Source organism: Neophocaena asiaeorientalis, unplaced genomic scaffold, assembly GCF_003031525.2.
Source record: "Neophocaena asiaeorientalis asiaeorientalis breed wild unplaced genomic scaffold, Neophocaena_asiaeorientalis_V1.1 scaffold5, whole genome shotgun sequence".
Lineage (NCBI taxonomy): Eukaryota > Metazoa > Chordata > Mammalia > Artiodactyla > Phocoenidae > Neophocaena > Neophocaena asiaeorientalis.
The window spans coordinates 1,676,790-1,700,823 of NW_020174698.1; the positions used below are offsets into that span (position 1 = coordinate 1,676,790).

At 40.6% G+C, this 24,034-nt stretch overlaps 1 protein-coding gene across 7 annotated transcripts in view; it reads right to left on the reverse strand.

The window, feature by feature from the left end:
- The window catches only part of PDE7B (phosphodiesterase 7B), a 328,126-nt gene that overhangs the window by 130,415 nt on the left and 173,677 nt on the right, over positions 1–24,034 (reverse strand). For 4 of the 7 annotated variants that reach the window (XR_003005097.1, XR_003005098.1, XM_024759094.1 and 1 more), the window contains exon 1: positions 17,830–18,152. The exons of 2 other annotated variants lie outside the window; for them this stretch is intronic. Coding sequence is in view for 3 of the 5 variants with exons in the window: in XM_024759094.1 (XP_024614862.1) it covers positions 17,830–18,067 (238 nt within the window). In the remaining 2 variants the exon portion in view is untranslated. Of the gene's footprint in view, positions 1–17,829; positions 18,197–24,034 lie in introns of those variants that run through there. One more of the 7 variants, XM_024759098.1, reaches the window with a different exon arrangement.

Below are 24,034 nucleotides of genomic sequence, written 5' to 3' on the forward strand. Positions count from 1 at the left end.
CTGCATAATTGCATTGAGGAACTACAGAGCGATCGGAGCCAGGGATGGAGTCTGCATACATTCTTCTACCTTCTCTCTGCCTCAACAATGAGTCACTTCTAATTCCTACCCTGTAAAGTTACTATTACACCACCTCTGGTCCAAAGCACAGGTCAACCTGACATGTCAACACCGCTCAGGCTGAACAAGTGCTCAGGGTGGCTCATTCATAATTCATGCATCTGAAAAGTAGATTATGTGTATTTAGGTTGCTGACTTCCCAATCCTATTTCTGATACTTTCATAGAAGAACCTAAAAGCCTACATTCTATTAAACGACTTTTTATGTAAATCACTTTTTTCTTTCAAATGGAATTCATTTTGGCTTAGTAGACATTGAAAGTAAATAAACATGGTATAGTATGTTTTCCTCTGCATTCCATTAAATACCACCTATGAAAATTCCTCTTCCCTCTGCCCCTCCCTTTCATCTTTCCCAAATCCACGTTTTACAGCACGAGCGAATACCAACCAAGACTTGAGCTGATAAGAGGTGAGGTATATAAGCTTCCTGAAACTAATATTGCTCAAGATGTTGGAATATCGTATACTAGGGCTACAAATGAGTTGTTCTTTCTGAACAACTGGGATAATTTTTACTAGTCCTATTCCCCTAAAAGCAATTAACCAGATATTCTTTTTCTTACTTCCCTTTGATTGTTATTTCTACCCTGCTGCTGAGTTCCCAGGAAATAGATCTTGGAGGTGGGATGGAGGCACAGTCTTTGTTCAACAAACATGTTGGTAGTTCTGAATATTTTCAGGTGTCCTTGGACATTCTGGGGAGAGCAGATGTTATATGGTTTCACGGTGTCCTTTGTCTCCAGTTGAAGATCGTCCAACCTCTGAAATCTCATGAGGAAATCTAATGGTTTTTCTTCGACATAACTAGAAGACATCAACTCCTGCCAGTTTCATTAGGAAATGAGCTATTATGTTGATCTCCTTACAAAACCCCTGGTCTCTGAGAAGTTTCTCTCCCTGTGGTAATTTGGATAGGTCTGCTGCTTGTCAAAAGTGATCAGTCTTGATTCCTAAAAAGCTGTGGCTGGAATTCTAAGGGCAACCTGTTATGAATTGGCTTTTTGCATTAATAAGTCTTAAGTACATATTGTCCCAACAAAATGGTAATCTAGAGGCTAGATTCAAGTAAAAAACTCTTTGTGATTAAATAGGTTTTTGATGTTAAGTGGCCATTCATGCCATAAATAATTGACTACTCAAAAATAAGAACACAAGCCTCTCACATTTTACCTCATTTTAGCTAAGGATTTAGTCGACAAATGAATACTGGCAAATTCAGTGTGCTTTTAGAAATTACTTTTGCATGCACGTACTTTGACCCAACCAAAACTTAAATTCCATTTCTTCACCCCAAATCAATCACAACATTTTGGCAACTGCATGATTAGAAGTATTCGTTTTCATTGTATATGCTGATGTATAATGGATGAAAGTTTGATTAAGAATGATAAGTAAAGGGTACTTTCAAGATTGTATCACTGGAATTGCAAGTATAATTAAGCCAAAATTCTGTTCTATGACTTTTCTTCCCACTTTATTTATGACTCAGAGTAATGCACCTTAGATGAGGGAATGTTAATTAAGTGCTCCCTGCTTTTTCAATGATAAACTAAAAAGCTACCTTAATACTTCTGGGTAATTATTAGAAATAAGAACAGTGTGGGATAATAATCATTAACACTTACAGAGTACTTACTATGTACTAGGAGTATGCTAGTTTCTTTACAGAGATCATCTGACTTAATCCTGCACCTAAATCAGTTTCTATTGTTATTTCCATTTTACAGATGAGAAAACTGAGGTCCAAAGAGTTTAGTAAAGATACAAAGCAGTCTGACTCCAGAGCCCATCTTTTAACCATGATAATGAAGTAAAGAGAAGTATCCCCAATGACAAGGCTAAAGGGGAGTGTAGGGTAGTAGGCAGTTATTAATTTTTCATAAGATTAAAAGAAAAGAACATAAACCAGAAGCACAAACCCTATAAAAATGGAGTCTAGGGCTTCCCTGGTGGCGCAGTGGTTGAGAGTCCGCCTACCGATGCAGGGGACGCAGGTTCGTGCCCCGGTCCGGGAAGATCCCACATGCCACGGAGCGGCTGGGCCCGTGAGCCATGGCCGCTGAGCCTGTGCGTCCGGCCCCTGTGCTCTGCAACGGGAGAGGCCACAGCAGTGAGAGGCATGCGTACCAAAAAAAAAAAAAAATGGAGTCTATTCCCCAAGGAGTTGAGAACTGAAGCCTCTCTGAGAAGTGCAGTTCTTTATAGTCTTTAAATTTCAGCTTCGTGGGGGCAATAGCAAGTATCAACAATGACTACAGAAAGAACTCAGCACCCTCACAGGTGGGTCCAGAATTATCCTGATCTAAAGTAATCTTACAGTAGTGAGTATACCGCACACATGGTCTGCATGCATGCTGGTCGGTCCTTAGTTTAAGTTTGGTTTTCAATTAAAGTGCAAGGTTATTCAACTTGGTTAGTCTGGCAAAGACCGATAATACAAATGTATAGCAACTGTTGATAATAAAGGGCTCACCTTGACCTTGGCGAGCTGTGAGGAAGAGCAGCTCAGCTCTAAGAAGTTAGAAGATATAGTATATGTAACAAGTCTTTCTAGTGCATCCAGACTCCACCTCCTCTATTTTCTGTGCCACCTTTGGCATTATCTAGCTCAGGCCTCTTTCTTCCTTTCTAAACCCCATTGTTCTTTCCAGAAAGCAGGTGTTACCCTGCTCAGTTATGCTTCCTCTCATCTTTCAGTCTTCTATTCTTTTCCTTACTTATTTTGCAAGATCATCGTCTGGTATATTATACTTGGACAAAGCAAAAGCCTGTTTTCTAAGACTGACATTAATCTGCCCCAACACACACTGGTAACCCTCCTCGATAAGTTTATTTGGAAGTGGTCTCAGAAAAGATGTCTGGACTGCACCTCTCAATACACTTAATACCCAGCTGCTCATCACTTTTGCACTGAGTAGGAATAAATCCACTTTTTGTTTTTTTGCGGTACGCGGGCCTCTCACTGTTGTGGCCTCTCCCGTTGTGGAGCACAGACTCCGGACGCGCAGGCTCAGCGGCCATGGCTCACGGGCCCAGCCGCTCCGCGGCATGTGGGATCTTCCCAGACCGGGGCACGAACCCGCGTCCCCTGCATCGGCAGGTGGACTCTCAACCACTGCGCCACCAGGGAAGCCCAATCCACTTGTTTTCAATACTTACTGTGCTTCCTTGAATACAGTATTTATCTTTTAATCTAGACACATACATTCTTTCCAGTTGTCTGAATCCTCGGGAAGTATTAAAAGGATTTTGACTGAGCAGAATGTTAGGTGAAGTGTGGGAAGTGGGTTCAAATAAAATGAAATATGCATTCAGATATTATTAATTCTGAACTTTTAATACAACATGTATGTTTTGAGTGTCTACATGGGTTCATACACTGTAGAAACACTGATGAAATAAAGGGCTTAGTTGTGGTACTCAAAGTAAAGCATATCAGGTAAAAAACCTGGTAAAGACTCAAGACTCACCTATGAGTTAATTAGGACCCCTTATCGATGTGTATTTAATTAGAGCCAAATGTCCGGCACAACCAGAGACAAATATAAAAACACTTCTACCATCTAAGAGGAGGAATTTGCTTCTTAATTTTTCTCTTTCCATTTTAATGATTATAATGGCAGGTATGACCGTTAGGAGACTGGCAGAACTGTTTGACATTCCAGGGGCTATGACCTAACTTTATACATTCAGAAGAGCTGAACCCTTTGCTGAAGCTACATGCTTTCATTCTCACTCCTCACAGTTTTACACATGTTCTTGACCCTGTTTTATGTCTGACCCCTTATTATGTCAGACCACCCCAAAGCCACAATGAGGCCACCTCACTTTTGGCTCCCAACGAATGGTCTAGAGCTATGGAACCATCTTTCACTGAGAAAGTCTGTAAAACTCCCTCGTGGTCAGCCACCTCTTCACAGCCACATATCAAACTCCTTGGAAGGACATCCTCCATTATTATACAGAGAGCTCTTGTCAAAACTTGCTCCACATACCCAAAGCCAGGAAAAACTTTTTTTTCCCCAGCTACAATGAATGCTGTAACCATCCTGTTTCCCATTTTACCTTGCCTGCTGGTAAGTTCAGATCTCAGTTTTGCTCAATTACTTTGCATATTTGTTCTCTTTCCCTCCTACTTTACTGTATGGTTCTTGTTTTCTATCAGGACAGGATGGTTTTATGTCTTTGGGTCCTTATGTTTTATTATAACCTTCTTAGAAGCTTACAAATCTTTTTAGAAATAGATGTTATATAAATAAGTTCTTATTCTCAACCTTTTTTATTTTAAATTTACATGTAATGCAATATTGATTTAAATCCTGATTTAATCTCTTACCTCATCCTCTGAGCAGCCCATACATGTACCTCTGCTTATGATCTAATGGTTGAGTTCCATAGTTTTGGTTCTGAACTTATGAAAACTTTTCATAGGGGAATTTATTCCCCATGTCATTTATATCTAACCAACCCATACATATTTTATTGCTGTGGAATGGAGGTGGTGGTGCCCAAAGAAAGGTGATAGTGATGATGACTGGAGTTACTGAATACTTTGGCATATTTGGGGTACGGTAATGTATCTTTTAGCATATTATCAGAGACATTTCATAGCCAAGGCTTAGTTGTCAAGATTGGAAACGTTAAACTTTGGGAAGCAAACTCATTTTGAGACAAACCAGAGTTAGTTTCCTACATCTTAACTAACCGTCAGCTTCATCCAAGATTTACAATGCACCAAGCAAGCTGAATTGACTATAGGACCAATGTAGAGGCTCTGTGTAATATCTTTGAATGCCTTAATGTTGACATTCATCCATAATTCACAATTTCAGGATATGCTTCTTGGGGGGAAAGAGAAGAGGGCAGGGGCAAAACAACAATGCGAGAGTTCAAAAGGGTTGAAGATGCACTTGGGGTATTTGGATTGGCACTCTAGCGCTCACAGATGCTTGTGATTGCTTATCTGACTTATCTAAACTGCTGACGTCAAAAGAATTAGGCTAGAAATCTTATGATTACAGCTTTTCTTGTGATCTTTTCTGGTATTTCCTGTTTCCTGTCAGGCCAAATATACTTCGAGAGAGGGTTATTTTATGGCATCTCACCGTTTCTGTCTCAGGGAGAGCCAGAGGTACAGGGAGCACCAAGTAAAAATAATGAACGACATCACAAAGCTCTATCCGCCACCACTCCCCCATAGTCACTGACATTTCTTCTTAAACATCAAAAAAAGTTTCTGTAATGGTTCAGAGTAGGGTCTTATTTTTAATGGAACAAGGTCTATTATTCATTAAAAAGAAGCCACTTCAATTGTGTTTCTAACTATTACCTTATTTGGGTGACAAGAAGCCGGCAGGCTGTGCCTGGTAAGATGCAGACAGCCAAGAAGGCTGCTGAGAGAAGGCAGACAGTTTCAGAGGAAAAAGGAGGAAGAACAGCCTCGAAAGCCTACACTTTTCCTCTGGAAACACAAACACCTTCTAGAAGCAGGAAAGAAAAAAAAGGGCGGTTGGGGATGAGCTTCATCAAATCTTGCCTAAACGTTGCTAAATCTTCAACTTGCTTTCTGAGCTCGGCACCGTGTTTGCAAAGACAGCCCAAGGGATTGAGAGGTTAACCCTCAATGGTTTATGGGCAAATGCACTGCAGACCCAAGCTTCCAACAGCCACACGTACTGGCTCTGTCTGGCCCACACCCCCCTGCAACTCTATCTCCAAGCGACAGGCGGAAAGAAGAACCATGGAAAAGGATCACAGAAGCGTCTCATTTATGATGGTTTTAGCAACCAGCAGCTACCATCTCTATCTATCTCATATGTAACTTCCTTTAACCCCACGATCCTGTTTAAATTCTCAGCTCTAGTATTCTTTCCTGGTGAACAACTCACCTTTCAGTGCATCGCAGGCCCTCTAGATGGGGAAATTCACAAAGAGAGGGCTTGGGATATGCCCCCCACCACAATTCACAGTCAAAGTATGAAAACAAGAAAAAGATGTGTATACATACACGCGTAAGTATGCGTTTACGGGTACGTATATAACGAACTCTTGTTCGTGTAAGATGAACACCACACGCTATAGAACGCAATCACAGAGATGTTGGCGCTCGGCAGTGAAAAGGACAGAAAATTAGAATTAGAGAGATTATCACGTAGAGAGGCATTTTTGGAGTGGGGAGACTTAAAGTTTAGACCACGGCAGAAAGCATGACTGAGTCAACAGCACGGCTGTACATCAAGGAACCTCGAATTGTCTCCAAGCATGTTGTGTAACCTCCAAGTACATTTAATTTTCTTACTTAAGAAAATGCAGTGGTTTAACTAGAAGATCTTAAAGGCACTTTCTATTATACAATGCAAAGAATTCTCTACTTTCCACTTAACAATTTTCAACGGTTCTGCAAAAATTAACATTTCTTGTTCAGGGGCAACCTGGTCTTATTAATGTCATGTCTTTCTATTTTTCTGTATTCTTTATGCCAAACATCAGACCAAGTTAACTTGACTAATCGCCATTTCTCCATCATTTCTTGTGATTTTCTGCTTCTGTACCTACATTCATGTTAATTCACCAAGAAAGTCACGTTGTTACATCTTGTTGAGATCTTAACCACTTTAAAGACATAGTTGTAATGACCAGTCCACGCAAAGCCTTTGTAGGTCACTCTAGAGAGGGATGAGTTAACATCCAGTCCTCATGGATTATCTGTCACACCTGGTTTATATTTGAGGAAGTAGTTTTACCTAACTCAATACATTATAAGCTACATAAGAATTGTGTTTTTCTTATACGTTTTCTCGTCCATCCTGTGGCATTTAGCCTTGAAAGAACAGTTTGCTTAAAAAAAATGGCAACCTGAATTCAGGGAGAAACGTGACTTGACAAATTAGGAGGGATAGGCTGTTCTGAGATTGTGAGGATAAATTGTGTCAGGTTTTGAATTTGGGGAAAAGGTGAGCACGACTTTGAATGGGAGGTCTGGATGAAAGAACATTAAGGATGTAAATCCTTCAGGACAGGCTGGTATCAGGTGGTACAGGGTGTTGGCTTGATGATTTGTGTATTATTTCCTGTAAAATGCTATAGCACTTGGGAAAGTTGGTTTGTAAGTTAAAGAAAAAATATTCATCATCTCAAAATTCTCAATATCTACCTAATACGGTCAATGAACACCAAACTGATGGTTAAAAATCCATTGGTATCCTTACCCCAAGTCCAGCTCTCCACCAGCCATTGTTGCTAGAGCAACCTTTCGAAACTAAAATTTATCACTTCCCACTTACATTATTTGAAGCCTTCTCACTGCCTGGAGGAAGTACTCCTTAGAAAGGCAGATGAAGCCCTTGATAACCTGTCCCCCAGTTTGCTTCTAGTCTCATCCCTAGCCGTCTTCCTCATATACTTCATATCTCACGACTTGGCATTGCCCAGAATTTCTTGCATTTGGTCCTACTATTTCTTTTTCCTGAAACGTCCTCCATTTCTTCTTCATTTGGAGAAATATAACTTACTTTGAATGGTACCTCAAAATAACCTCCTCTCTGAAAACTTCTTTACCATCCATAATACAGACAGAATTAATCGCTCCCTTGTGTGTTGGCACAGACTTTGTGTAGCTACCTCCAGTGTAACATATGTCACCTACCTAGCTTGCCCTATCTATCTATCTGCGACTGTCTGCCTGTCCAACCATTCATTCGTCCATTTACCTCAATTTTCTTGGTTCATGAATTTTTATTTTTTTAAGGAACCAAAACGGTGTCTGGTACGTGATAATCACTAAAAATCTTAGTTGAATAAGCAGTCTTAATCTTTCTTCAGTGTTCCCAGAGAGTATTATTTCTACTGTATGTTAAAACATATGCCATTCTGCCTCGGTATCAGTAAGTTGCTTATAGATCCGTGTGTTCTAACAGGTCGTAATCGCTCTTCCTTCTGCCTTCCTCCCTGGTACATTAACAATGCTACACACTGAGTAGACACTCAAAAGATAATTATTCAATTGAATAATTGAATAAACCTAGAAATTTGAATTACTTCCTTTTCTAAGTTTCTTGAATAAACAACCAGTAAATATAGGTCTCAATTTCTTCTATTTCTAAATGGGGAATAAATTCCCATTCAACTGATACTTACTGTACAGTAGAATAAGCTAAATACTTGTATGTAACATCAAAACATCATTTTCTATTCTGTGACCTAGAATGTTCCTAATTATTTTTGGAGTGTTGGAGACATTTTCAAAGCAAGATTTGTTTTAGTCCAATTTTGTCTATTCACATTCTAGGTGCATTTATCACCAAATCAAAGAATAGGGCATTTAGGATGAGAGAGGGCAGAAATCATCTGCTTTAGAGTTTATAAAGTCCAGTGAATTCACAATTCTTGATTTTATATACCAATTTAATTGACGAGGAAATATTTTCTTTTGTTCTACTGTAGAATTAGGGATTGATCCAAGAAAAACAGTGCAGAACTCAACTAATATTCAAGAGAGATAACAAGGGCAAAAAAGATAGGTGTACCTAAACCTCAGGTGAGTTACAGAGAGGATAGGGAAGGAGACAGCAGTTTCTGTGTACCAGCTACCACGAAGGAGGCAATAATGGCTCCTATGACGACACTTGAAAAGAAAATTGATCCCTGTTATCATATGTAAGGCTACTGTTCTTTCTACCAGTACACGCCTCCCACCCCATCTTCTCCCTAGGGGCCAAGGCGCAGAGAAAGGAGAAGAACTCTAGAAATTTCCAGTTAGCACATTTAAGCGATGATAATGTAGCAGACCTGACCAGAGTACAATGCACTGTATGATTATGACGACAATCCTAATTTGCTTTAGATAGAAAACCTCAGCGTTCAATGTGGAACCTGATCATAAAGGTGTGACTTGTACACATCCTGCTTTGTGCATTATGATCACTCAGCTGAACTCTTCAGTGTCAGAGTCCTGAGACGGTAACTGAAATGCACACGCATATTTTTGGAAAACGAGAAAGAGGGAGTAGAAAGCGGAGAATGATTGGGTTCGGCACATGCATGGGAATGTAACTAAAATAAATAATATTGAGCGTGCGGTACTCAAGTACAGGGCTCAGCACATGGTAGCATAACCAGTGGATAACGGAGAGCATGTTTTTGGAAATACATCCATGGGATTTTTCTTTTGCCCTCTCTTGTGTGTATCTTCCCCATCCGTCCCACCAGAGGCAACCATTAGGGATGATTAGGAACGCTATAGCAAGAAGGAAAAGAGAGTGAGTCAATATTCAAAATTTCATCTTCAGAGTAAGGGTTTTCGTTTTTGTTTGTTTTCATTTGTGTGTGTGTGTGTGTGTGTGTGTGTGTGTGTGACAGAGAGAGAGAGAGTTTGTAGCAGAACAATGATCTTAATAACTGGTCTTTGTGGAAAGATAAAGAGACTCTCTACAGTCATTTATCAGGTCTCATTAACATTGAGAGGTAGGCTGTGGATATGGTTTCTTGTCCCTTCCGCATTGAGGCTTCTTTCTGGAAAAGAGGATATGGCACAGAGTAAGGCCATCTACTCCTGACACCCTGAAGAATTGTGGGAAGAGAAGCAAAGGCAGAGCCCAGTGGTCAGATGGACATGCTTCCCCGTCTCAGACCGGCACTTTATGTTGCGTGTGGTCGAAACATTCAGATGAGTGCGCGGGAGCCCAAGACACATTCACCAGATAGTACCTCGGAGAGGAGCAAGGGGAAGGAAAGTATTTATCCAAAAGAAGTCATTTAATCCAGAAGAGACTGACCACCACCTCGTTAACTAGCAAGTTCAAATTTTCTTACCCCTCATTAGGGTGGGTTCAAGGAAGATTTGATTAGTTGAAGAAAAAGAAACAGGCTACATGTATTGTACATTTGCGTGTGGAAATTTGAGATCCCTGTGACAGATGTTTTTAACAGTGACTGTTTCCTCTTCATTTCTGTATGTGTTTTTGATTCCTCTTCTTACCCTTGGATCCACTTTCTTCGCAGTGTCCTCACCTCACTTCCTTCTCCTTGGTGCTCTATGCTTGGCCCCACCTGTCTCCTTCTCTTTTCTTTCTCAATCATTTTCTTCAGCAAACTCTATTTACTTTTCTGAATACATTTTTTGTCGCAGATCCTCTAAATGAGTATGTCTTTGGGTTTTCCTAAGTGCTCATCAAGTCTGTAGATTTCTGTGAGATAGCTGTGTGCCATCCAAAAAAGAGATGGAGAAGGAAGCAAGAAAGAGAATCTTGTGCTTTGGCTTTAATTCCAGAGGTCGAGGAACATCTGGAGATTTAATGGGAAAAGTTCTAACGATTACATTATATGTCCTATCACCCTTGGTTATTGAATTTTCTTTTAAAATACCCTGACTAAAGTTTTACATTCATTCCCATTTTGTCTCTCACCATGATTTTACTTTACAATTTTCTGGATTCTTCACCTTTCAATTTCTACTACCAGGTACGGGCAACCGTGTCCTACTCAATCTCTCTTGAAATCTGTCCTTTTCTTTCTAGGGATTTTGTTTTTCTGGAGTAGCCCTGGACCCCTGGACTCCTTTTAAGGCCATACAGAGCTAAACCCTGCCTTGCCTTTGTCAAGTATGCCTTCCAGTTGCATACAAGGTTGACTTTTAGGTTTTATCTTGTTACGAATGATACAGACTGTCGTGTTCCCTTAGCGCTGTGTGAGAGCCCAAGAATAACAAAATGTTCAGGACAGGAGCTTGCTTTCTAATCTATAAAATATCATGCCGTGTGGATATTTTAGGTGAGGAGAAGTACTCTGAAGGAAGGGTCTCTGATAATTTTGTATTTTGAGGAAATCTGAGACAAGTGCACAGATACAAATCCAAACTCTTGGGGTGATCTCTTAACATTTTAGAGATGGAAGTCAATTCTAAATAGAAATCCACGGAAAGGCAGAGAGAGATAAATAGAAAAACAAAGAATAAGGTCTACATTGTGTGTACATCTAGGCTAGGGCATTGTATTAAATCACAAGTACTTTGACCTTTGCTCCCTATCATATTTTTGATATGGTGATACGCACTACTATGTACTATGAAGTAGACTGATAATTAAAGAGAGAAAATATCAGATAACAGGAGAGGGCACACACTTTGAGCTGCTTTTGGTCTTTTAACAATGAAGCTTCTAATGTTTTCCTTTTAGAAATTAGATGCAAAAGTCAATGCTTTGCTGCTCAGTGAAACCAGTCTTGTTAAAAAACATAAGAAAAAAGAAAAGAGAAGCTGTTTCCAGGCAAAGAGCAGAGGACATGGGAATAACATCCTCTATTCAGCTCCATCCCCTCAAAAGCTCATTTGTAGAACCGGGTAAACACACACCTTCCGCATTCTATTTTTGAAATTACATTAAGGAATATACAGACTGTTATCTGTAAAAGAAGCAACTTTTGAAACTTTAGTTGATGTAAAATGTTCCAAGATTTATGAACAGAGTAATTATTTTAAAAGTATATAAAAGCAGGCATAATTTACATGCACTACTCTAAAATTTGGTAATTATCAGTAAATGACAACTCTTCTATATGAAGAGAGAACTGTCTCATATTAGTTTTGCACATACTTTATACCTTTTAAATGGTTCTGACATCCACTCTTGTGTATTCTTTTCTTTTACTTTAAAAGCCGTAATGACTAATACTGATCTTCTGCCAGAATATAAGTTTAAAATGACTCCATTAAAAGCAAGAAATAGAATTCATATTTCTTAAGTAATCGTGCCTAGAAAAGAATGTTCATTCATGCATTTAATGGCAACTCATAAGCTATTTTATTCCTGCTGATAATTTCCTTTTTTTCACTTATCAAAGTGTATTGAGTGGCTGACATGTGAAAGACGATAGGGAGAACACAAAGAAAATAGAATGTTCTCCAGATTCTCAAAAAGCTGAAAGTCTAGGAGGGGAGGAAGAAAACGTACATTAATTATAATACAATAAAGTGGTTTGCCTGTGAAATAAATACAAAGAAAGTTCTGTAAGACTTCAGAAGAGAAAGGCACACCCTTCCTCGGTAATCTCAGAAGGGCTTTGTGTGGGGAACGGCGTGTGAGTGAGGTCTTAAAAGATGGCAGAAGTTGGGGACATGGAGGGAAGTAATTTTAGGCATTGGCAACAATGAGCAGAAAGCACGTAGGAAGCTGTGGGATGCTTGTCCTATCCGGGTGGAATATAAGTGACAAGTCAGATGGGAAAAGTGAGCTAGTTTCAGAGTGTGGAGTGCTTTGAATGCAGGATGGTAGAATTTGGATTTTCTCTACAGACAATGGAAAAATCATTGAAGGATTCTGACGAGGGGGGAGATCTATTCTGATTTTTCTTTTGATGTTATTGATCTAAATGATGGAGGAGAAAGAAGAGGCGTGGAGAGAGTACTGGAGTTGGAGGCTATTGGAAGATAATAGACCAAACAACATGAGGTTTGGCTAAGGGCCATGTAACTGAATAGAAAGAAAGCAATGAATGTGAGTGAGTTGTTGAGGAAATAGCAGCGATATCAGTAATTATGCTAGTGGGCACTTGCTGAGCATGTGGTAGGATGTAGGCTCTCTTTTAGGCACTGTTTTGTATTATCTCACTTAATCCTCACCTTTTGCAAAGGTGCTGCTGTTATTCCCCTGTTTTTTAAAAGAAGGGGAAACAGAGGCACAGAGAGGTGAAGTAATTTGCACAGTTCACACAGTCCATAAGAGAGAGGCAGGACTTAAAATTTAAAAAATCTCAACTCCGCAACGACACTCTTAACCTATTCTGTGGAATTGGAGAACTGGTGGGAGCGGTTTTTTGTTTTTGTTTTTTTTTAAATGAACAAGTGAAGGTTTATGTAATCCACATGAACTGGGAAGTACAAGGCAGCAGTTTTGAATCTGGGTTTCTGCAGGAGTGATGCCATTTATGAAAACTAGGAGGTCTGGTGAAGCACAGGTTTAGTTCAAGGCGTGATGACGTGTCCAGTTTTCACTCAAATTTGCATTCACATTTAAAGAATGGATTGACTTGTCAATGGTTATTATCTAGTATAGCTACGGGATGAGTGGAGGCTAATGTCTACAAGAACATAGAAAAATGCTTTGAATTAATGTCAAGTTACCTACTGTTAAGACTAACTGATTCTTTGATCAAAGCAATTTGTTCTGCTTTGAATGAAATCATTAATATTGAGGAGTACTTGAAAGTGCGCTTGAAGTTTTTACTAGTGTTTTTGAATTTTACTGGCCAATTTTTATAGCCAGTACTTTCAGTTGACATAGAGATTGAAACTAACAAATGCTTGTTTTCACACTGAAGTTCTAGATAGAATTCTGATTCATAAATTCATAATTGTTCTCTTCTTATTAAGTTTGATTGCTCCCCGAATCTTTGGTGCCTACCACAGTCCGTGGTACACACTACACGTCTAATAAATGCTCTTTGATTTATAATAATAAAAGTGTTCAGTCTTCAACATATTTAATTTATATCATGCTTGACACTTGAGATATTTAAAAATAGCCTCTTTGTCAATCTGAATTGTACAGTTCTGGGATCAGTGAATTGTTTCAGAGATTTTCCCTTCCGAAGCTGTTTGGTTTTTAGGGTTCAGTATAAAGCAAATTTCTGAGATTTTTATTCTTCTTGAAGACAGGACGAGTTACAATGGCTATGGGGAAAATGAATGCTTTTTTCTTTTGAGAGAGGTGTGTGTTTTATACATTTCTGTAACCAAAGGCTATTGAAATGGAAACAAGCTTAATAAATAAGTAAAACATAATGTAAAATTTAGACCAGAGATACCAAAATGAATGGTAAGTTCCACAGCTGCAGAGTTTGCAGGTATTTGGTTGAATTCTGAAGTCAAATTATTTATTCAACTAAGACCAAGTCCTGCTAGGGGATGTCTAGTCTTAGGTTGCTGACTAGAATCACAATTAGAATAATATTTGCACTCAGAGCATTTAAGAAACCGTTTATTTATTCCCCATCCTTCTTCCCTCCCCTCACTCCCCACTTCTGGGCACGCTCTGACCACCATGCTTTGAAGCTTATTTTCTATTGGTAATAGATGGATAACCTCCCCCTGGGAATCTTCTCAGCACTGGAAACTTGGACCTAAAACTAAAGCCCACAGAATGAGTTTAAAAATGTAAAGGAGGCACAATTCTTTGACTTATTTTCCATGGTAATATTATTTTTCAGCTTTGACCAAGGCTTATATTGCATCCACAGCCTCCGTGTTTGTCCAGCTACATGTAATCAGTAAAACAATATCTTGGTTTAAATTGAAATTACCCAGCTTGTGCCTCAATCATGTCAGTTCTGTGGATTAGACTTGGATGACTGAGATGGTCTGGTTCTGACACAATGTCAAGGTCCGGACGAGTTGTTTAGTCTCTAGCTCATTATTCACCTCGTTTGTGTTAACTAGACAGTTAGACCATCCTTTGTTTGCTTCATGGAGGGAAAATGATGTGAGTATTAATACAATTAAATACTTGGGTAAGGGGTAATGAACTGAGCTGACACTCCAACTTTGGGCATGCCGATACGTTCCAGAGTCCCTCTCCAGGGCAAACAGTGCCTCTGCCCATGTCCAGCTCCTGGGGGCACGCTTAGAAGCATGCAGCCGGAGGTGTGACTTTGAAGAGCCTCTCTTCCTCCTATCATCCCCCATTCCCTCCTCCAACCTATTGCTTTAAAAGTCGCTTTAGTCTCCAGCAAAGATGTTCCCACTTCCTCCTCCCTAGCTCGTCCTTGCTCTCTTCAGGGGACTCTGTTCCTGTCTGTCTTCCATCACTCACAGTTCAGTATATTTCATCTTAAACATCTCTCATGAATACATATGTATGCATTTATTTTTCCATAAATCCTTTTGCTCTCTCCCTTTATTACCTAAGCAAAACCTCAGAACACTTTTCTATTTCCCTTATGAGAAACAAAGTTCCAGTCTTGACTAAGGAGTATGAGTACAAATAATGATGCCCTTCACTAAGGAAAAAAAAAAGCTGGAACTTTTAAAGTTAAATTCAACTTATTAAGAACGGTGACATCTGTCTCTAAAGTTCTCTGGACTGTTGGTTCTCTTCAGAAGTTCTGCAAGTTCATGGTTTTTAGAAATGTAAACTCATTTATCTGTTATCACAAGCAGTTGAAGTATACATAGAATGTTATAGTATTTAATTTGCCTGTTTTTAGTTACTAGCATGGCAACAAATTGTGTGCTGTAAGTGTAAGATGTTAAGTTCCTACAGGCAAAGAGAGTAAAGGAGAGGGAATAAATGACTGTGGGAGAAGATTTGGGGGTGGGGATGGAGATCAGAAAAGTCATTACAGAGAAAGGGATGCCTGAGCTGGACTTTGTATTTGAATAAAAATTTTCAATGGCCAAAGCCAAAAAAAGACATTCTAAGCATAAGGCAAGGCTCAGAGGTAGGGCACCACCTGATGCACACTGATGAACAGTAAACTGCCCCATGTCGTCAAAGCGTAAATTGTTTGAGGATTCTGAGGCAAGGGTCAGATTCCAGAAAGAGAGGGAGGGAGGGAGGGCAGGAGGGAGGGAGGGAAAGAGAGAGAGACCACCATGTGTCTTGGTGTTTTCTACTTAAACCCCCGTACTCAAAATGAAGACAGTTTAAACCATCTCCTTCTAAAAGTGGAAAGATTCCAGGCTTTTGGAAATATTCTACCCTCACCATCACGCTGTTACGGTGAGAATGGCACAGAAACTTGATGTGAGGAGGAAATGCAGCCTCAGCAACAAGATGAGAGGAACAATAAGACAATTTGGAAAGTGAAGCAACTTGCCTTTGGGGTTTCAACATATGGCCCCATGCTGCGTATATGAACGATAATGGCTTTATGTCCATGTCAGAAAGTGTGAGCCCCTCATCTCCTTGAGGCTGGGGAGGCAGGGAAGGAAGAAGAGAAGGTAAACAGATAGCTTGTGGGGAGGTGTTGAAATAGAGCTTGGCCTCCTGGCAGGCAGGATGAAGGGACCAACAAAGCAGGGGCAGTCTCCCTGGGAAGCAGCATGGCTGCTGAGATATATTCCACAAAGGGTGAGGCAGGGGTCCAGGGGCACATTAAGACTCAGTTAGCTCAACTTCATAACATCCAGAAAAACGTAGCTTTTAAGTGACAAAAAGTTAGAGGGGTTTTGTTTTCTCTCTGTAGTATTGCTTTTTCAGGAATTAGACACCTGCTAGTATATAATATAAAGAATAATACACACATATCTCTACAGACATGCTAACATCTGTTAAATTAAGTAGTTTTACCAAAAGTGTAATTTGAAACATGCATTTTAATCATTTAATATACTGAAACAAACCAGAGCAGTAGAAGTTGAAGTGTCACAGTTAAGTTTTCTGCCCAGGTGGGTTTTTCCATTTTTCTTGTACTCACATGAAATATGGGATGGCTTTAGCATTACCTCATTTTTTCTGACCAGGACCCATTTCCCTGGGCATCCATCTCCCAAACGCCACATAAATGTCAGTCTCATTGGTTTCCTTCTCTTTCCTAAGTATTCATTGTTTACTAGAGACCAATACTGTTGTTTTTTTAATTCCTTTCCAATCTTTTTTTTCTTGCCCAGAGCATTATTTTTTAATAATGTTCATTTTAGATCATTAGACAACTTAAAAAAGGTTTCTGCATAAATGATTAAAAACAAGATTAGCCGAGTTTTGATTTCCTAGTCTTTTTCCACGAGAAAAAAAGAGAGGTACTTTTTGGTATTGCTTTTCCATCTAGGCCCCCATCTCTCACCAACAATGGCATGTCAGGATTCCGTGCACAGGGCTAGCCAAAACTTCAAATGCATAAACACATGCTCACATTCGTTCTTCTAAAGCAAACCATCACTTTCCAAATATCTACCAACATATTCCCCTAAGGAAGAGTGCATCCTGTATTCTTAGTGTACGGAGTTATCTGAGTCCCATCCTCCACAGGGATCCTAGATATGTTTGTGGTGTGGTACCCCCCTGTTAAAAACACAGCAAAGTGCTCCTCAACCGTCCCAAGCACAGCACATTCTTATAACATAACAAAGCTCCTATGAACCATCATTTCCAAATCTGTGAGTTGATTTTTCCTGATATCAATGGAGAAATTTGTATTATTGTCATTTGTCAAAAGGGAAAACTGAGGCAAGGAAGTTTATCAACTCTCTCATGACATAAAAAACTACCAGGCCAAACTCAGTCCTGGGAAGATTTATACATGCTGTAGTTCCACAGTTTAAAATGAGAAAATATATTTTACTTTCTATAAAGCATTACAAAAAAGCAACCCAAGAAGAATATTCTCTCAGAGGTAACTGTCTTGTCAATAAGAAATTGCAGAGGCAGGATAGACACCCAATTTAAAGAGCACGCAATTTCATCCCCTCCCTATGGAGACTGAAACTTAGGAAATTTCACCTGTTTAAGCCACAGGGCAAACAAGTGACAAGCTAAGCCCAGATCCCAGGTTTCTTGATTGTCCGTCTGTTCACGCTCCTAACTCCCACATCGCTCTTAATTTTAAGATGCATTTCTGTAACAGAGCAAACGTTCATTAACCACAGCCCTCGGGCCCTATGCTGCAGTTTTGTTTTCCTTCCTTTTCCCATTTTTATTTCGTGGGCTCTCCAAGGAAGGGACTGAAAGTCATGAGACTTGGCCCTGGTACCTTTCACACCTCCCACAGCTGATTTACCTGGAAAGCTGTGGAGAGCATCTTCATTCTCCAGAATGCCTCTCTGTTTGGTCGCCTGCAGCTCACTTTTGGATTTCCAAACCAGCTTTACCATCCTGATCATCTCTGACAAGTCCCAGGGCAGCGGCCCCTGCTGGCACACCGGCCGGCTGCCCAGGCAGGAGGGCAGCACACCTTCTGGGGCCGTCCACCTTCTGCCCAGCTCTGCCGAGTGGAAATAGCGCTCGAGCACAGGCATTCTGCCCTGGTCTCCAGAAGAGGAGGTCGCGCTGCTGCTGCGGCTGCTACCAGAGGGGAAATTCTTCCCAGGCAGGGGAAGGCGAACCCCCGGAAAATCCTCTCCAGCTTCGGAAAGGCAAGCCTCCTCCAGCCTGGCAAAGCTCTGTCCCTCCAGTCCCTCCACAAACACTGACGATGAGAGCGACTCACTTCCCAAGGTTTCTCAGTGGTGAGAACGGTTCCTGTCCTCCTGCCTTAGAGAGAGAAAGCATTTTTTTCCCCCTTCTCTCTCAGGCACTGACTTTGCAGCACTTAATTAAGCCCAGGCTACAGCTGGAACGACAGCAGGGGGGAAAAAGGCCATGGAGGCTTTAGCCTTCGCTTTTTCCCTCTTCTGATTTATTTGTTCTCGAGTCTTTTCTGGTGCTTGTCAAAGTTTGTCAAGTGGCTTGTTTAGCCCTCAAGGACTCAGGCAAAGATGTGGGGCGGCGCCCCTTTGCCAGCCTCCCAGGGGGTCCTCCAGAGACCAGATACCTGAAGGTGTCAGGTAAGGAGTCACCCCTGTGGTGCAGGAAACCTAGACGCTTCCCTGGCTCCAGCCCTGCAAGCATCAAGGAGAAAACAGGGGAAGCTCAGCATCGCAGCTGCTTCTCTCCGGAAGGTCTGGCTGGGGGCCACCTTACCCTCTCACCACAGTGTGCGCTGGACTGGGGCTCTTCAGAAGGCTCTTGGGTTGGTCCTGGGCACCACGGTTCACACACTCCCCTCCTCCACACCCCTCCCCCTTCACTGTCACTTGCTTTTCAGCAAACTTAACTGGGTTTTGGCCTATTAGTCAAATCCCTTTGTAACCTCAGCTGCCCTTCAGCTGGAAGGGAAATAACATTGAATCACATTCCAAAGCTAACTGTGAAAGAAGTGAATTGGGGAAGCATCAAGGTCCTCATGCAAACGTGTGGTGCGGTTGCAGAGTCTGGACAAATAGCTGGGCATGGTTAAAAACTCATTTCAAAGGACTAGTAATTTCCTTTAATAATAATTTTAAACTAGATTTGTTGGGGGCATAAATGACAGTGAAAAGAAAGTGTTGAAGGTTCACTTTCCAGAGACAGAGCGCTGTGGACATGGTATTTTGGCCACAAACTGCTCCCCCCACCTGACAGTGGTTCAGTTGAGGACGATCACGGGCCATGTGTCTTGGATCCTGAGGCTCAGAGCTGGAGGCACTTACCCTAGGAGTCAGAACCCGTGCAACAGAAAGGGATGGCCCCTGGAGCTAGTGTGAAAAGCCCTGGACACAAACAAAAGTGGGATGGTATTATATTCGGTACTTTTGCCAGCAAATTGGGTTTGTAGGAACAATTTGAACTTGTGCATTCACGTGAATAGCTCCTATTTTCTTGGGGAGGCCATTGTAACAATCCCATCTTTCTCTCCTTTTCATGTCTCCGTATTTCAAAGTGCATTATTTTGCTTGGCATTTTATTTTGCTGATGTACAATCTGTTGCTTCTGCTCTACGTTCTTTTTGGGGCTGTTTTATCACGCAATCATCTGATGTTTCTTTAGGGGAGAGCAGAGGGGACTTGGAGGAGAGGAGAAAGACCATTGTAGGGTGTGTATTATTTTCATCGCCCTTACCTCATCAAACCTACTGTCTTTCCTAATAGGCGAAGAAGGGTCAACATCCTTTAAGGATAAAAAACAACAATAAAAGACATTTAAGACACTGCTTCTTGTGAGTTTCATGATTAAAATATCGATCAAACAGCTCTTCCTATTAACAACCAGATATTCATACAACCCAACTAGGGAATAATCAATGATCCACTTATGAGAAAGATGTGCCTTTTTAAACTTCCCTCTTTATAAGGGATGAAGGGATTTAAGCCTCAGTCTGACAGTTTCACCACTTTTGACAGCCCTCCCAATTCTTATCTTACCCTTCCATCAGACTGGAGGCATTCAGGCTCTCTAGAATTGAGACACTTTTATTTAATAAGCACATGTAGGCTGTTGTACTCTATTAGCATATTTCCTGAATAATGTCTTATACTCACTCCTCAGTCACAAACTTCCTTGACATAACAACCGAAGAGTTTCCTAAGTGTTTGACTATTTTTATTTTTGTTCAGTTATTTTGCAATAGTACTTTGCATCAGGATATCCTGACCCTCAGAACAAAGGGGTTAAGAACAAAGAAAACAAGTATATGGTATAATACGTCACATACGCTAATGTATTAAGAATATAACTCTTCCTTGCACATATTCCTTCAAGAATGGCTTTCTTAAAAAATCCAAGGATATGGGTTTCCACTGTATCTTCTATATTGTCTTACATATTTCCTCGTAAAAATATCTTAGAGAAGTTGCAAAATGTTGAATCACTGAACATGAATACTTCCTAGTGGAAATGAATTAGGGCCAAGCAAATACCATCTCACATTTTCATTCTCAAAGAGGAATCTCCTTCATCTGGATATTTGAAAATTAAAAATATTGCACAATTAAAACCAAAAATTCTCCCCAACATGGGATTATCTTCACTCCAGGGTAGAAGTGCAGAAATACCACAAGGAAGGTCATTCTCATGGTATTTCTGGCTCACATAGAAACAGGAAGTACAGGAAATCTTGCGAGAAAGCTTGGCTCAGGAGAATTTTGGCTCAACTGCAGGTTCAAGAGAGTGGGATAAACTGATGAGATGCTAGCACTTGTTGGACTAATATTACTATCCCTCACAAGTTCTCTGAAAGGTGGCTTTGTTCCATTCTGTAGGCTGGCGTCTCTTTTGTCTTAAAGACAGTTACTTTAGAAGAGCATGTCTGTAAACCTATGATTTTTCCCTTACTCGGTGAACATCATTCACCTATTATTATACTAGGGATGGGGAGAAGGGGCTGATGGGGAAGTTCTGTGCCCTGAGGACTCATGGAGCAAAGAGGTCTATGTGACTCTGTGACTTGTAAGATTCTTATAAGTCTTAGCATTTGTAACTAATGTGCTACAAATAGGAAATTTAAAATGGACTTTCAAAATAATTGCATTTATTTTCAGGCATTGTGAGTCAACCTAACATCCCGGTAAGAGGGAAATAGCATAGTTCTCTTCTTGTGTGAAGGAAATGTAATGAGAACTAACAAAGTCAAAACCACCAAAAGATACCTAATTCTATCAAAAATACTTTGCTGTGTGTTTGCAGCTATAAAGGAAAGAATTGATAACCACAATGCTGAAGTATATGACCAAGAAAAAAGATTTGAAGACATAATGTTTTAGAACCTGGATTATCTTGAAGAATTTCTAGTGTTCTGGGGGCTATGTAAAAATCTTGTGGACTTATGGCTAGGCAGATAAGCCGTTATTATATATGATTTTTAAAAGAAAATATTAACAATATTAAATATTTCTAAGCATTTTAGAGAATGTACATTTTTTAAAAATGGAAACTTAGAAATACACATTCATTTCAATTTTAGATTATTTTGAGTCTAGCAATAGATTTTCACAAAACGTCATTTTAATTAATTAAAGTATTCTCACTCAGATATTTTGCAAGTATTCCAAATACTTATTTTTTTGCGGTACTAGGGCCTCTCACTGTTGTGGCCTCTCCCATTGCGGAGCACAGGCTCCGGACGCGCAGGCCCAGCGGCCATGGCTCACGGGCCCAGCTGCTCTGTGGCACGTGGGGTCTTCCCTGACCGGGGCACGAACCTGTGTCCCCTGCATCGGCAGGCGGACTCTCAACCACTGCGCCACCAGGGAAGCCCTTAAATGCTTATTAACCCTCATCCTGCTTCTATATTTAAAGATTTCAAACTATTGTGGGAGTTTATTCATTTTGTCCTGGCCTATTCTCTCCATCAGTTCAAATACGGATGTGTAAACACACACACACACACACACACACACACACACACACGACCACCTGAGGTTTCACAAATGCAATTCAAATGAAATTCAAAACGAGCAAGGGAGGAAAAACCGGTCTTTCAACTTTGTTTAAGGTAGTCTAAGTAGAAGAAGCTCAAACAATTTAGTGTCCTTCAGGAGAAATAGAAATGTAATAACTGTGGCCTTAACTAATCTCAAGGAGTCATGCCAGCAAGCAGGGAAAAGGACTTGGTCTACAGACCGACCGTAGAAGGCAGCACACATTTCCCTTGTCACGTGGAAAGGGAGGAGAGCGGTGGGGCAAGATGAGGAAAGGCGAGGTGGGGGGAAATAGAAGGGGGCTGAGCTGACAGATTCATAGTTTGATTTCACAACAGGTTTCTAAACTACAACCAATTATTCCCTTATTCACTCTGCAAATATGTATTAACAGCTAGAGCAACAGCAGAGGAGAGAACCTCTTGTACCAGCCCTTGGGTCCTTTCTCAGGCACCTGGGACCTGTCTGGCCTCCCTCACCTCGATTCTGACTTTCACTGTGGGTTAGGTCTTCTATTACTTTTCTTTGGACATTTAAAGAGAGAAATCAGGGTTTGAGCTGGCATCAGATCTCTATCCTGGCTCTCAGATATCTAACTAATGCTGTTTACTGTCTCTGACAGTTAACCCACAACAAATGAGTCCAATAACACAAGGGTTGAGAACAAAATGGCTGGAAGGGGCTTCCCTGGTGGTGCAGGGGTTGAGAGTCCATCTGCCAATGCAGGGGACACGGGTTCATGCCCCGGACCGGGAAGATCCCACATGCCGCATGGCTCCTCCTCCCTGCTGTTCTTTCCAGGACTAAACACCTGATACTTTGCTGTGTGATGATGGCATCCTCTGGCTGAAACCTTCCTGGGATTTCAGAAATATTTCTGATTGTCAAAGATTGTAAGTATTTCTGATTGTCAAAGATTGTAAGTATTTCTGATTGTCAAAGATTGTAAGTGGTGGTAGAGTACATTTTTCATAATTTCATGTTTGAGGGCATGTCACCTTCTTAAAAAATAGCTACAATGATGAAATCTCCAAGAAGTCCTTCAAGACTACTTATCTTAGGGTTATAAAAACTGTACTTCAGTCTCAGTTCACCACTGAGCTTTGCCTCAAACTTAAGAGATTTATTTATAAATGGGTATGATAGCAGTAACGACCTCATCTATCACATGGGGATCTTCTAAGAGTAAAATAAGATTAAAATGTGAGTGATTCGTAAGCACTAGTGTGCTGTAAAATTTTTGAGTGATTGTTTTTAAGCTAAGAAATCATAATTGACAATTTATCTAAACTCAAATTTTGGCTCTACTTTCCTGGGATCTATAAGAAAACTGACAAGTCAAACCCCCCATCCTTGAGTTAGGTCCCGCTTTGGAAATTCATGTTCCCATGAGGATGCAGGAGTAGAGTAAATCAGAGACAGGGGTATTGGAGAGAGTATTGGAGAGTGGCCCCATGGGAGAGATAGTGAGGGATTTAATGGTACAAAGGTGAGGAAAGGTGGACAAAGCGATTGACGCGTGAATGAGAGTAGATAATAAAGGACAAAGTACGTGTTAAAAGAAGGGTCCCAGTAGGATAAATATTCACTGTAACTGCATTTTGGAGGTGTGATAACGGTCATGAATCCTGTCTAGGGTGTAAGCCTGCAACCCTGCTTTATCATGGGTTATTTAGTGTTCTGTATCGATTCCCTTGATTGGGAATTTCAATTTCAGACCACAGTGACTAATGGGTATGTTTGATGTTCATGAGCTGTGCAGCTTTGTGTCGTGTGCTGTGGTAGTGAACATGCGTCTTGGGCCTCCCCCGGCCTCATTTCTCTAAACAAGTTATGTGGGCCTCCAATTTTTTGCTTGGGGTCTATATTCCTCAAACATTTTAATAATTTTGACAGCTCCTAGCTCACCTCCGTTTAATTGACAAGTGTTTTTCAAGGTAGTATAGTATGTAAAACCAAATACAGTGTTTCAAAAGTGGCTTAAAAACAGTCTGACATATGCTTTACTTCTTTTTTTTTTTTTTTTTTTTTTTTTTTGGTGACGGGGGC